Source organism: Onychostoma macrolepis, chromosome 07 (assembly GCF_012432095.1).
Source record: "Onychostoma macrolepis isolate SWU-2019 chromosome 07, ASM1243209v1, whole genome shotgun sequence".
NCBI lineage: Eukaryota > Metazoa > Chordata > Actinopteri > Cypriniformes > Cyprinidae > Onychostoma > Onychostoma macrolepis.
Window position 1 is genome coordinate 30,134,734 of NC_081161.1, and position 16,227 is coordinate 30,150,960.

The window sequence follows — 16,227 nt, forward strand, 5'->3', positions numbered from 1 at the left end:
TTACCACTGTGTATGAAATGTGCTATATAAATAAACTTGCCTTGCCTTGCCTTGCATAGAACCATATTTTGTCCAGTCCATTGTAATTATCACCGTCAGTCATCATGATTTCGAGAGGGAATCCCCCATTAATATGTGGATGTCACTCCTTAAACTTTGTGCCGTGTATCCCACGTGAAATTTCATTTATTTATGAAAAACAAAGCATGAAGCAGCATGAAGAACAAAACTTCAAATTCTGAATGGACTATATAGGCCTAAGAAGCAAAGAGCACTTCCTTAATATTCACTAATTTCAGTTTATTGCGATCTCAGAAAATTCTGTTATAATCAAGGAACCTCTCTACTGCACCATTATTCTCTTATTTACGTTGCGTACACTTTGTTCATTATAATGAGAGGATTTACGAGCTTCCAGAACTCAGGACTGAACAAAAACTATGGCGTTTTGAGTGTTGAGTGGATTCTGAAACTCCTCTGATTGGCCATTAAATTCCAGAAATCAAAAGATGTGCCTGTGATTGGCTACAATGCTCAGCGCTGCAAAAACAGCACACAAACACAAATACACATTGTATTCTGCCGTAAGGTGGCTGCAGCTTATCTTCGCTTTGTTGTTTGTTTATTTTGTTATTAAAGTTAAGTATGCCGGTTCCCGCTTCCTTCTTCCCTGAGTCTTGAACATTGTTACATACATATAAACTTTTTCCTGAAATCCTGGCGACCCATTTTTTAAGTCTTGTGACCCATCCAAGGGTCACGACCCAGGGTTTATCATGTTTTCCACAACAATATGAAGCAGCACAACTGTTTTCAATATTCATAATAATAACAGATGTTACTTGAGCACCACATTAAACATATGATCATGTTAAACTGAATACTGGAGTAATGGCTGCTGAAAATTCAGCTTTAAAAAAAAATAATAAAAAAATAAATTGTATTTTAAAATATAAATTTCAAATAGGAAATGTTTTTTTTTATTATTCAATACAAAACCGTAACATACACTGCCTGACATACAACAAAAGAGAGTACAAAAATTATACATAGGATGACAAACAGAGCATTGTATCACAGATCAAAATTAACAATAAAAACTGGGGAGAATACATAAATCGTCTATACACCTCTAGGAACACTGTCATACCAAACCACAAAATGTCACAGGTAGAAGCGTTTATGCAGTTAAGGTATGGTTTGCATATACGATTAAAAGTATCTGTTGTAGAATGAATAACACAGGTCAGGAGTTCCAGAGGAATAATCTCCCTAATAATTGAATGCCAGCCTCTGATGGAGGGAGGCTTATCACTGATCCATGACATCAGTAGATTCTTCCTGGCAGCAAAAGTTAACAGACTAAAAAGTCATCTTTCAAATTTATCAGAGATAAGCTTACAGGGAAAACCCAGAAGAAGTGACAAAGGATCCAGATGCAAACCAAAGATGTTATTTAATTGAGCCACAACTCTGGACCAATAAGCCTGAATCATGTTGATGGTTCCATATGCAATGAATATAATCTCCTATATTAGATTTACAAGGCAGAGTGGCGAATGATTTGCATTGTATTAATCTCTTAAGTGTGGCGTTATATGTATTCTGTGCAAAATTCTAAGCTGAATGGCTCTTGCCCTTTTACAAACTGAGAGCCTGTTAGCTTGGAGCTAGACTGTTTCCCATTGCTCTTCTGGAATAATCACCCCCAGCTCTCTTTCTCAAGTCAGTCTTAAATATGAAGTTCTAACTGCACCGCAGAAGCATAGAGCTTTATAGAAAAGGGAAATCAACTTGTATGGAGGAGGGTTCAGAAGGATTTCCTCAATAACTGAAAAAGAGTATTTAGAGGTAAATGTAGTGTTTTTGAATATTGTGACGAGTCTGTTGCCTCGCCTGGAGGACAATATAAATTTAAAAGTGAGATCTTCTCTCCATTCAAAGTTCCCTTAATAATAATATAATATCTTCCAAATTTATCCTTAATATTATCTGTAACCCTAAAAGGTATCTTTTTAATAATAGCTACACCTCTGCTGCTTTTTGTAAAAGATGAGAAATGAATCTGACCAATCCATTTATGTTTTAGATTCAAATGCTCACTGTCACTCAGGTGAGTTTCTTGTATCAAAGCAATATCTATATTCTCCTTACAGAGTTGTGTAAAAACTTCCCGTATCTTTATTTGCCCATGTACACCCCTTACGTTCCAAGTACAAAGTCTTAAGTTACTGACAGCCAAAACATACACCAAATATTGAATGAATCAGGTAGTGCTCTCTCCACGTCAAACATCTTTATGATCAGCGCCCCGTCATTGCATTCAAAAAGATGTGTGTGTCTCAAGGTATAAAAGTGAACAAAAACACATATCAGAACAAGCCAAACTGGCAACATGGGAAAAAGAAAAATACAAGAGAATAAAAACTGAAAAGGAAAAGAAAAACAAAATGGGGGACAATTCCCCTTATCTCTTAGGGGACAGATCCTCACCTCGAAGTCCAACAAGTTACCCTCTCACTATACCTCCAGTTATAGAGGCTCAGAAGAAATAGACACCCATAAGAAGCACCCACCCAGAATACAAATGAAAGTTAAAAACCAAACCCCTCATCACTCAATATAAAGGAACAATAATGATAATTAAGTACTCAAGCCTTGATTCGAATAGCTACATATAAGAGCACAGGCATACAGATACAGTACGTGAAAGCAATTTAGTTCAGCACCTGCCTATCATACGGCAGCAAGAAGATCAGGTATTTGAGCTCAATCCATTCTTGTCCAAATACTGTGAAACTGCAGCCACCGTCTCGAAGACTTTAGAAGTGCTTCCACTAGTCACCCGTAGCTTGGCTGCTTCATTGCGTTGAATTCTTTACGCCTCCGTATCACTGAAACGGAGAAATCCTGGTAAAATGACACCTTGTTGTCATCGTACCGCAAATCTCCGTCCCCGACAGTGTGCTGCTGGCATCGAGAACCCTCTGCTTGTCACCGTAGTTATGGAACCGAACGATTAGCGGCCGCGGTCTGTCCTTAGCACCCAGTTTTGGAGCCAACGTACGATGCGGCCTCTCAATCTTCATGCAACCGGCCATACAAGTTTAGAAATTTGGGGATCCACGTTTGGAGAAAGGCAACAGCGTCAGTGCCCTCCACTTCATGAAGGCCTAGAATTCGAATATTTTTACGCCGGCCTCGGTTTTCCAGATCCTCAATGTGTTCATTTAGCATAGCGACTTGTTTTTCGAGGGTGAATACGCGAGCTTGCGCATCCTCCGAAGTCGCCTCCGCCGCCATTATTCTCCGTTCCGCCTCATCTAGCCGATTAGCTGCACTCTCTAATTGTTGAGTGTGGCCATGCACAGTTTCTGCTAGCGGACCCAGTTTCTCATCCGTCATAATTTCAAGTGCTTTTGCAAGCGCCGGGCTAAGTTCGGGTTCACCACTAGCATCACCTGAGCTATGCTTGGGCTCCTCGGCCGCTGCGTCCGTGGTTGGATCCTTTTTTCCAGTTTTCTTAGCAGGTCTTGGCATCCTCGGCAAAGATTGCGACCAAAGAGTCTCTAGTGACATGCTACACGAGATTTGTTAACGAAATTAATGGCTTGCTTTCTTCATTTATGAGTTAGGGAGGGAAAAGGAGTGAGTGGCGCAAGAGCCTCCAAAAAACACTACCGTTTCCAAGCCACCATCTTGCCCGCCCCGGAAATATGTTTTAAATTGTAATAATATTTAACAGTATTACTGTTTTTACCATATTTCAGCCTTGGTGAACATAAGAGGCTTCTTTCAACAGCATCACAGAAATCTTACCAACCTCAAACCTTTGAACATCGCTGGCATAGTACATCAATCTTGTTTAGTTCGAAAGATCCAGAAAATAATTTTTTTTGATTATGACCATATTTAAAAAGCTGGCTGTTGTAATTTACACTCCAATCTACTGAAGTCAAATGGTTTGGAATGGTGAAAGAAACTCTGTCATCCTTCCTGCTAAGACATGGATTTCATAGGTCAAATTGGCTGATACTGTACAGTGAGATTGGTTTCTGTGTGAAAAATAGCTCATTTATTTTTGAGCGTGCCCAGAGTTCTGAAGCCACACACTTGAAAGTGGTTTCAGACAATTTTGGTCATTGAATGCTCTTTGCCACATCTGTCTGTCTTATCTTGATAAGGATTAATGGAGATAAAAAGAGTGTCTCATCTTTACTTCTAAGGTGGTGTTAGAGTGATTGATGTCGTTTTTGTGTTGGAACATGTTTATATCTGCATTTATGTGTGTGTGTTTATGTGTCCCTGCATTAAAATAAGGAGAACATTTTTTCCTTCTGAATCATCCCATCTTGAGGCCTTGTAGCATGTTGTCTTTGCATTTAAATAACCAGTTCAGACCATATTTATGTATTTTAAGGTTAACTTATCCTACTTACATTTAGTCTCCGACTCATACCAACCGCTCTCTCTCAAGCAAGATTTCACGGTGACTCCCACACTTGTATAATAATCCATTCCCAACTCTTTATTTTCTCCCAGCTATTATCTAATGTGATTCTCCCATTAAGAATGTAAATGATGGTCTCTTCCTGTAACGGCTGCTAATCAGATTGTGGATATTACCTTCTTGCAATGTTGCTGGAATTAACTGCTAACACAATGGGATTTTTCTGGATTAGATTACAACGAGAGCAAATCATGGCTAAGCTTAGTAATGAATGTGATAGATCTCCAACAGTTAGTGATTAATGCCATTCTGCATTTATGTCATCATCTTTAGGAGCCAGGGCTTTTCCTGAGTTCAGTTCGCTCAAATGCATACATCCAAGCTGATTCACACCTACCTGTATGCGCACACATTATGGGGTGAAAGGCCTGGCTAGTAAAACATGATACAACCATGTTGTCAAGGAGTAATAGATTAGCCAGTGATGGCATCTAAGAAGTAGTAAGAATAGTGACACGGACAATAATATTAACACAAAGCAACAACAATCTGATAATGCTCATTGGCTGCAGATTTGCTATCAGTTTCAGTATAACTGCTGCAGCCTCTTCCTTTCTTAATCTAAACATTTTTTAGGATTTAGTTTTTCACAATTTCTTCAATTTCTGTAGGTATTTTTGCTGAATAGAATATTTCATTGTTAATTATTAGTATTATTGATTAAAATGTCATTATTTTGTCATTTATTTTTCAGTCTTGATATTCCCGCATTTTGAAAGGACGCAAGACTAGCTGGTGAAACTGGTTATTAAAGCCATCAATTGTTAAAGTTTTTTTTTTATTTTTTGGAGTGGAGAGCCTGGTTTTGACCTGGAAGACCTGCAGAAACAGTCTATCATGTTCCAAATCCAGCTTAACCACCTTAAGCATAGACATAGAGAATAGACAGTTTTTATAATTTGACATGCCCTATATAGAGAGCACTATTTTCTTCAAGTTTTTGTTTTTAGAAGATATTTCATCAGCAGATCAGTTAGCATGTTGTTAAAGGCTATAACTGTACAGTTCATGAAATGCACTGTATATTTACTTCTCACTCGCAGCCTCATTTTTTATTCCTGTCAAAAATGAAATATGTTGCTACTCTGACTAGGGTCTGTCATGCACATGCTGTATATACACACACACACACACACACTTATGTCAGTGTCTCTGTGATATTTCATTGAACATGTTAATTAACTCATGAAAGACTGAAAGCGTGTATCTCTAGGGATGCGCGGTATACCGGTACTGGAAAATTACCGGTATATATTATGTTTCAAACAGTACGATATCATAATTTTGCTCAATTCGGTATTTCATACGCTGCTGTTGCGAAGTGCACCTGTACGTGGCAGTGCTTCCCAAATTGCTGCGCAACCGGTAAACGTGACAACAGAACAACGCGATCAAACAGATGAAACTCTATAAATGCAACCAAAATTAATAAATAAAGAGAACAGTAGAAGTGAAATATGGCATTACTTTGCATTCAAAAAACAGATGACAAAGGTGAACGAACTGCCCTTACTGCACCTGTATGCAAGCGTCGCTATAAACAGGGGTGCACATAAGTGGTCCGCATGCGAAACCAAAATTAAAAATTTGCGTACCGACATGGTTGACAGCTGTTAATGCACAATTACCATTTTAGATCGACAAACTGTACTGTATAAGATTTCTATCCAAACTGAAAGCATAATCTAGGCTACCGCTGCCGTTTTCAAAGCAAAACTGTGACATTTCATTCACTGACGCTCTTCCATCAGCAGCGCTAAACCCGGAAGCGCATAATACTTACTTGCCGGCAACCCTCCAAAATAAAAGCTCGCTGATTTTACGTTTGAAAATGATGAAAATTAAAATAATAACAATAATAAAAATATTAGCATTTTATTTTTGTTTACTATAAAATAATTGCATTTGTATGTAATACTCCCTTTTTAATAAAATAAAAAAGTATTATCACACTTGATTATTTAGTTTATCATTTTTAGTTAGTTATTTTATATAATAAATAAACGAAATAAAGTGCAATAATATTATTATCACTATTATTAATACATTTGTTTATAGTTATATTTTATGGGTCACACTACATGCCATGGCCTGTGTGAGGACCAAACCAAATCTCCAGGTTCTCATATGAGAGCCAGGCTGAAAAACTCATGTGTTGCCACAGGAGGCAACATATACTTTTTTTTAAGCATTTGTCGCTTGCTCATCCTGATCTTTTTAGAGAATTAAGAGATCGACAGGTGAGTGCATCATTCATAAATTCAGATTTAATTTTAACTTTTATTTACAACTGATCAACGCACATACAGATGTGCGCAAATGTGCGTGTGTGACACGTTAGAACCAGTGAAGTTTTGGTCACGTAATATATGCACTTGCATTTCATACAATCGAATATTACTTGAATTTGAATTAAGCAAGAGTTTTGCAATATTCATTTTAGTATCAATAATATGAAGGGAATGTTTCTGCCGCGCTGTCGACCGCAAATACGAAGCAGCCGAGAGAGTGAGTGAGATTTATATTTAATCTGAGTCTGAAATCTGAAAACAATCTGAGAGAGAGAGATTTTGAATATTACTTTGACTGTTAGAATAACACTTTACAATAAAGCAACATTTGTTGCATTAATTGCGTTACTTCAGTTGTTTTGTTTTTTTTTTCCTTCAAACTCAGTCAAAATGTAACCTGTATTCCCGGTAGGTTTGTTACATTTTGACACATTTTGTTTGCGCTATGCGTTTGAACTGAAAAGGTAAGAAGATTTGAATATATTTTCATTTTATTACTTCAGTTATATATATTTTTTTCTCCAACATCAACATGTAGCCTATGTTCCCTGTAGGTTTTTTGTTATGGTTTGATACAAAGGTATTAAGATATGAATCTGTTTTTATTATTATTATTATTTTAATAAAATTGTTTTCAATTCACTTATCTTTTGAGGCTGGATATTTGTCACCTATGGTATCGATTTAGTATCGATACCGAGGTATTACATTCTGGTATCGTACCGAAGCCAAAATTATGGTATCGAGCCATCCCTACTAAAGACAGATGAATGTCTATCATTAACTGTGTGAAACTGGATTGAGAAGCTTCAAACAGCTGCTGACTGAAAAGTGGAAATGTTTGTGTAACTCACAACAGATGCCTGTCAGTTAAATCTGGTGATATGTGAACTGCACTCTGCCGCAGTATCTAACACTGTGTCTGTAAATTCATTTTGATAAGCACGTTAACAAAACAGAATGAGAGACCTGAGAGGCCAGTAATATGAATGGAAGATGTGATTAGTGGGATTGTTAATTTTTATTAGCACTTTTCCTCAATTAATTTCCAATTGCAGCTGTAGTGAGTGAGATGATCTAAACTGATACGGTTTATAGTAGCTGATGTGATTCAGTGCTCATGCAGAAGTGTGTGTTCTACACATGTATGGGAGACATCCATGGTCACTGGTGTTCATAGGTCGTCTTGTATGTCCAAAGCCCAACTTTCTAGACCCTCACTTTATCTCTGTACACTTTTTATTAATGAGAGGTGGTGTTTTTCTCTCTCTCTCATTCTCTCTGACTCTTCCTTTCTCTTAAGATTTTTATCGCCCCAGGGCAGAATGACGGATGGTGCTTTGTGCTCCATAATTAGTCACATTTAACCAGTGCTGTTAAATTCCAAGTCTCATCACATGCTTCTGTTGTCCTGTTAAATTTATTTTTAGTTCCTCTGGGGTGGGAAATGATTTTATGGCTGAATAATCATGAGATTCTATCTTCTCTCCGATGCCTCTTTTTATTCCCTCTACTGATCTCTTCAGTTCTCTTTGAAATGATCTCTATGACCCCTTTCACTTGTCTTTTGTCTGTCTTTGTCAACACTATGCCTTCAACTCTCTTTCAGATGGCCGGCCAATAGGAGTTGAGGGTATCCAGGTACTAGGAACAGGAAACCTGATGATCTCTGATGTCAGAGTTCAGCATTCTGGTGTTTACGTCTGTGCGGCCAACAAGCCAGGAACCCGCGTGCGCAGAACTGCTCAGGGACGCCTAGTTGTGCAAGGTGACACTTTCTTTGAAACAAACATTCCAAAACTGCAAACTTTTTATAACTTTTAAACGAGTCAAAATACACTTTTATTTATACTACAACACTATGTGTTGAACAACTGTATCTAAACATATTTGCTTTGAAAGAGATCAAATAAACAAATTAATAAAATGAAAAAAGTCCTGTAAAATCTGTGAATTATTGTGAATTCGAACCATTTTAGTGTTATTTATATAATTTTGTATTATCTATTTAAATTTTGACATGGCTTTTATTTTTAGATTTTCTGTTTTAGTTTAAGTTTTAGTAATTTTGTTGTGCTTTTTGTAATTTTATTAGGTTTTTTAATAGCTATATTTCTATTTAGCTTTATTTCATGGAATTATTGTCAAGATACTGAAAAAAAAAACATTAATTTAGTAGCATCACTACTTATAGTTAATTACTCCTGTCCTGAGTAACACTACATGCAACATCCAAATGATCATACTGGAAATGCCTTTGACGTTAGCGACTGAATCTCAGCGGCTGTAGACCATGATAGCGGGAGCAGCACTGTAGGTGTAGCTGAGAATTGATATGATCTTAGTAGCCAGATGGTGTAGCAGCCTTTCGCTCACTGTAATGCACTTCATTTACCTTAAAGAGATAGAGGGAGAGAGAGAGTAAGAGGTGTTTTAAAAAATGTAATGTAAAAAATTGGTAGTAAGAAGGAAAAAATGAAATCCCAGGAGAGAACTAAATGAGAGAAAAGGGGAGATAAGAAAAGAAGGAAGAGATTTCTCAGATGATATATCACAGTGGTACATCAGTACTCTCTGCCTCAACCCTTCCCCCATTCTCTCTCTCTCTCTCTCTCTCTCTTGTGCACTCAGGGATAAGAGAAGAAAAAAGAGAGCACTAATTTGCAGGGCTGTGAGATGCACTGGACGAACCTCTGAGAGCAGTTAGAACCTATCTTATCATTTATTTATTGAGAGAAGCTGGTAACGCGGAAAATAAAGGAGAGAGACTGAGAGCAAGATCAACACTTGCCGATTAAAGGACTTTAATAATTAAAGCCATTGCACCCTGAACGAATATGAAAGGTGTGATGGTAATTAAAATGGATACAAATGAGCAAACGGTTGCTAATCAGTCAGCAATTTCAAATTTTCTCAGATTAAATGTGTCCTAATTAAGCAGTAAATGACTATTGGATTAGCTGCATTCTGTGTCAGTTGGCAGCATTGCCACGTGGGTGAGTGAGGAGGAGGAGGAGGAGGAGGGGGGTATCTGGTGAGGTTGGGGGCAGCAGAAGGCTCTGGGGGGCTCAAAGAGGTGTGCGGTCCAAGTATCCCTTCCAAGCCCCCCACATCTGTTCTGCAGCGCTTAATCAGTTTTAATTTTCACACCGTGTCATTTATGGATTGTCAATTTCCTCTCCTGGCCCTGTGAAATCTGTTTTTGCCCTACTCTAATCGAGTTAATCTGATGCTTTCTCTAAGTTTATTCCTGTTACCACCCACTGCTGTCACAATACATTCATTATAAATGTGATAAAGCCAAAGCCACGTAGACAATCTCCCTCCCTCTCTCGGCATTGTGTGCACGGTGGTTTTCTTCTTCAAATACTTCTATTGTCATCAATAGCGTATACGTTGGGTGAAAATGGGAGCATTAGTATAGTCACCTAGTGAAATTACAAGCCTTTTTATTTAATGATTTCTTGTTTTGTATTGCCAGTAATGGAGTTCTCATTGTCTCTTGCTTACTCTTCCCCTGTATCTGTCTACAGCCCCTGCAGAGTTTGTGCAGCCCCCTCAGTCTATTGCTCGCCCGGTGGGCACCACTGCCATCTTCACTTGTCTGGCCCAGGGTGAGCCGGTCCCGCAGATCACCTGGCTGAAAAATGGACAAATCTTAGAGCCCGATGGCCATGTCAAACTCAGGAACAACAACAGGTGAGCTGGAAAAGGCCAGTGTTATTTATGTACTATTACTTATATTAATATAATTATATTATTGATATTTATTCATATTTTGAATTGGTTTTCTTTTATTTATTTGTTGTACTTTTGTCTTATTATTTTTTATTTTGGTGAACTTCCAGCCTATTTCAGTGACTTGCTAAGGCAGCATTTGTAATTTTCTTTTTTTTTTTTGGCTTTTCATCTAATATTTTTATTTTATTTTATTTTATTTCAGCTTTATGTCAATTCCTGAGTTCTAGTTTTAGTTTACAATAACAACACTGGAAAAGCCGTGATTATAATATAGCTTTAATGTTTTTCCAAGATCTGTTTCCATGTTGTATAAGGAATGCAGTAAACTTATGTATAATCAGGAATTGTGTAAACTAAATTAGTTTTGCTTGCATAGCTGTACGCTGCTGTCCATCGATTCCAGAGTTACTCATTTGTACAATGTAATTTATTACATGTGGAGTCACCTCACAGAAGGCTTTAGTGAAGGCCATGGCTGTTTGTGTCATTGAAGGACATTTTTAAGTTGCTGGTTGTCCTTTTCTAGCTACAGTGTTATGACAACCATGTTAGGACGCCTCTTGTCGAGGTCAGTAGGACACATTGTCCCGCATTCTAGGACGTGTTGTGTCTGCTATGAAAGACACTCAGCTTTCTGTTTATCTTTGTTATTATTTTTTCCCTCTGCTGCTTCAATTATGATCATGTCTTTGGAAATGAAATGTGATTCCTTGTCTGCCATTCTAAATGTTTTATTGCCTGGGATTTTGTTGTGGTTAAAGAGCATGTTTACGATGTGAGAGAAAATCAATTTCATCGAGGTTAAAATTTATAACAGCAAAGATAGAGTGATACTTTTCATTGCTAGAGGAAATCAATTGGGAAAGACAAGAAGGCTGGGACAGGCATGGCCTGACTGGAGTGAAAAGAAGCAGGTAGGCAGAGAAAGCACGCAGGAGTGGATAAGTTGGAATCTATGAGTCTGAGCAGCACCATTAGCTAATTGACTCATAAAGTGGAGAAGTGAGCAGAGAGTGAGTCCGTTCCTCTTACACGTGTGTCGACACATGACATCAATTCTGTGTATATTTAAAGGATTACACACAGGTTGTGTAATGTTGTTTTACATTTTAGTGTGTGTAATTTCTGTTTGCGTCTCTTGCACCAAACTGAACTGCAAAACTCATTTTAAAAATAAGTAATAATAATAATTATGCGAGTGTTGCTCATGTCATGCTGTTGTGTGGTTTCATAAGGGTTAAGAGTGATTCTAAAGGCCCGTTCGCACCAAGAATGCTAACTATAACAATAAAAATATCAGCATCCACACACCAGACTATACAGACTATAATGTTCTGTTCATTATAAATGTACACTTATTATAAACATATTAAACAAACAACGTCATTTTGTCATCTGCCACTTTAAACGCTAAAGCTCTTTAAAGTTGAATGGATTCTGATTGGCCATCAGTGTTTTTATCATTCATCAGCTGAGGAAAAAACACCTTGAGAAAATATAGTTTCATTATAGCTGTGGTTTGAAAGTCTCTATTCTCATAGAATTTCAATGATTATTAAAACTTTACAGTTATAGCCAGCTATTGTTATATTTATGATCCTTGAAGTTATCGTCTCTTACATTGAAAGTATTTATTTTATAAGTTCATGCCCTGGGAATTGAACCCATGATCTTGGTGTTGCTGGCACTGCTGTATGAGCTACATGAATATTCCTACAGATGGTTCCGGATGCTTCTTCACTAGATGACACTCTGTGGGATTCTTTTGCTTGTTTCATCATCCACCGCTGGAATATCATAAATCCGAAAAGTAATAACAGACCTCTCCTGAATAAATCTATGCAATTGTTGCTCTGCGCGTTAAACTGGGATAAGAGAGCGTATCGAAAACAATTACACAATTCACCTTAATAGTGTTTTATTGTCAGCTCTTGTGCGTACGGCATCCTTGATACTTATCAGCATTTTTTTATATAAATTTTTTCGGTCAGAGTGGAAACATCATTAGAATGTTAAGCAGCCTATATAATGGTAGTTGTGTGTTGATCTAGGTGGGTTGGGGGATTCTCTCTGCCTGCCAACAGACAGACTGGGAGATGCTGACCTTCAAGAGGTTCAGAAAGACAATCGATTATACATTTAACAAACTTGCTTGCGCACACATTAATCCAGAGCTCATATATAGGCAGCCTCCCCAAACATGTGTCATATGCTTACAATGACATGTAAGCATACACACTTGACATGCAAACTCACTAGCTTGTCCTTTTGCCCTCACCTTTCTTTTGTACATTTTCATGTACCTTTTAATTTTTTAATCATTGCTTTTCTTGTGTATTGTATGCGTACATTTATGCATGTGTCTGCTTTTGGTCATACACATACCGTTCATTATACTATAACATTGTCATGCCTAAATTATACAGCATATCAGCACCAAATCAGTTATTTATTTATTTATCAGTATCAGCTTATTTTTTTTATTTTATTTAATTTTTCTAACTATTTTAAGGTTTAGGTGACTTTTGCCATAATCTAGGACACTAATTTTTGAAGAGCACTTGTAAGAGTGTGTTGGACATATAACAATAGCAGAGTATTTGTGAACACGAATGAGTGTGTTTGAATTTTTAGTGTGCTTTAGTTTTATAATCAGCTATTTATTTGTCATTGGCCATAACAACTATTTGAAAGTATGAGCATTTCAATTACAATATATTGGTGCATCCCTAAATGACACCAAAATAATGTAATCTAATTAAACTGAATCTTAACAAGATTCCGATTTCATGATATTATGACATTATTTAATATTGAATCAAACATATCAAACGTGAGTATGCTCTCTGTATCCGTGCAGGTTTGCAGACATGTGTTAAAGTGCTGCAGGCAGAGCGGAGGTCATGCGGTTCAGTAGCTGCAGGAGCAGAGGGTGGGGTCACTGCCTGCTCCATAAACATAAAACACTATTACAGCAGTAATCAAAATGCCACAGTGACCCGCAGTCAAATCACACAGCACCGGCCAGCACTTAGAAGGACTTTGAAGGTGGTTATATATTATGTCTGCATTTCACATACTGCGCATACATGCATGTATGAATGTGTATTATAGCAGAGGTTGTGTTTGATATCGGTAATCTTGTGCTTTGGTACTTCAAAGAGGGGCTTCATTCACTGAGGGGCTTTTTTGCCTTGGTTTCAAGTTTGGTCTAGCATGTTTTTTCTTTGTTGAAATATAAATTGACCATGGACTCTGAGAGACAGTGCATTGGGTAATGCACGTTAATGGATGCAGATTTGATTCTGGCCTAATTTCTGTCTGCTTTTCTGTGCAAACTCTACTGTCTTCTAATTTAAAAAAAAAAAAAATCCTATTAACGATTTTTTTTATCCTTATCATTCAAAAGAACTGTGTTGACAATAGCTGAGCAGACAAAAACAGTACACTTATTTCTTCCCTTTCTTTCCCCCATTTTGCCCCTTTTTAAACTCCATTATGTGCTTCTTGGTCATTACCCTCTCTCCAACCCATGCACAATGGAGCGAGCTCTGGCCTTGACCTCTGACCTCTCCTGCAATCAGTCATTTCCACCAGGATTTCAGCACCCCTGCTTCATATGCCTCTCCCCTACCTAACACTCCCCTTTCCCACCCCCTTCTCGTCTCTCCGTCTCTCTGTCTCTCCTCTAGAGGCCTGTGAATAAGGGTGACCACCCCATTCAAGAGGCACTGCTCTGTGACGACTGTGCAAACATGCTCTCAGTGTGCTGAATAGCAGCTCTCCTGTCTCAGGATGCTCTCTGTCAATCTGAGGAGAGGCTGGAATGTATAGACAGATAGAGAGGGTGCAGATGGTCTCAGCACACTGTGTGCTTTTCCTCTTCAAACATCAGTATTCTGAACAACAACAAAGCGCTTTGTAGTAAGCAGATAAATTGCAAATCGGAATGCACAATAATGCTTTTCAAATGTATTGGTATCAGCCAGTATTGGATATTTAATTCCGCATGATCCTCTATTTTTGCATTTAAATACCATTGCAATCATTTTGTGCTCACATGAAGTACCGTATTGTCCCGAATATAAGACGATGTTTTTTTCTTGGAAATACATCTGAAAAAACGCGGTCGTCTTATATTCGGGGTCTAGACTTTGACATGTCAGTAATACACCCACAACAATAGGTGGCGCCAAAAACGCATATAACGAGTGTGCCATGAAATATGTAATGTGTTTGTGTTGTAAAGTCGTGACTGTCGTGTTAGCCTGATGGGACCAAACTTCCTCTGTAAGTGATTTTAAAACATAAGACTATACCCAGATTTGAAGACTACAATAAGATTTCACTTCTACTGATAATAACATTTTGGTAGGCTACTATGAGATGGATAGCCTAAATCTTATATAATTCAGATGGGCTACCTGTTATTTCAATGGTATATCAAAAAGTGTATATTATTTAATGTCATTGTTGGTACATTTTACCAGTATTTACCATACTTTCAAAACAAAAATTAAAATAGGAAAAATATGCAATTTGAAAATAATTTAAGAAAAAAATGTGTTTTACAGAGAGAAAAACAAACAAACAAAAAAACAAGATTTGGTTTTCAAAAAGCCTTTTTCCAAAAGGTACATCTGGAAAAAGGGGGGTCGTCTTATATTCGGGACAATACGGTAAATCTTTAAAAACAATAATAATTATAGTTTATTGTAATCTTTTGTAAATGTTAAACTGATTGTCCATTATTTTCTTACTGTGCATTATAATGTTGCAATTACTAAATGAACTTTTTGCCCGTTTAAAACAGCTGATTTTAGTTTTACGTGTTTAATTTTTCTTTTTCTAAATAGTATAAAATGTATTGGCCGTAACAAACAATTACTGGCATCAGTTGCAGATGGAGAGTCAAATATGTTCTTCTAAATTGAGTTGATTTTTAGTAAAAATGAACTCAAATTGACCTATTTGCTTTCAAAATGTGCTCCGACACATTTCTGAATGCATAAAATCATGTTTGTGTACCTAACATTTGTGTTGGCCTCAGGAAACTGCCAAGGTAACTTTAATGATTTAAAATAAGACAAAACAGCTGTTAAATAAACAAGCATTAATAATTTACTGCTTTGACAACCATTCTTTGAAGGACTAGGGTTCCCATTGTCCTGAAAAAAAAAAAAAAATCTTATTCTGTAGAAATTGTTAGTAAAAAATATTTTAAAAGTTTTATCCTTGTGAATTATCCAGTGAATCACAAACAACTGGAAACGTCATGGGGCCTTTGAATATTGTTGTGGAAAATGGGAGGTCTTGGTGTCGAAAAGGTAGTGTATGTTTTGGAACCTAGTGAGCCTAACTGACTGTGCTGCTTAGATGATTGTAGGGAGACTAATATTTATCGCACTGTTTCTCAGAGCGCTAGGATGACATTATGAAACTTGCCTGACGGTCTATAGAGCCCAAGGTTGGTGGGTATATTGTGAAGGCATGTCATGCTGGTTTGGAATTTCAAAAACAGCTGGATTTTTATTGGCAACTCTATTCGTGTGGTGGGATTTCACAAAACAAGTGGATGTGATCTGAAACTGCCAACCATCCCTGTTCATTCACATCGAGATTCAATAGATTCTTCCATCAGAGCTCTGTTAGCATGCTTTATAGGTAGTTTAAACACTCCATACA

At 37.3% G+C, this 16,227-nt stretch overlaps 1 protein-coding gene across 2 annotated transcripts in view; it reads left to right on the forward strand.

Moving 5' to 3' along the window:
- The window catches only part of igdcc3 (immunoglobulin superfamily, DCC subclass, member 3), an 84,741-nt gene that overhangs the window by 57,911 nt on the left and 10,603 nt on the right, over positions 1-16,227 (forward strand). For both annotated transcript variants that reach the window (XM_058780910.1, XM_058780911.1), the window contains exons 6-7: positions 8,411-8,569; positions 10,335-10,500. In XM_058780910.1, the coding sequence (XP_058636893.1) occupies positions 8,411-8,569; positions 10,335-10,500 (325 nt within the window). The remainder of the gene's footprint in view (positions 1-8,410; positions 8,570-10,334; positions 10,501-16,227) is intronic.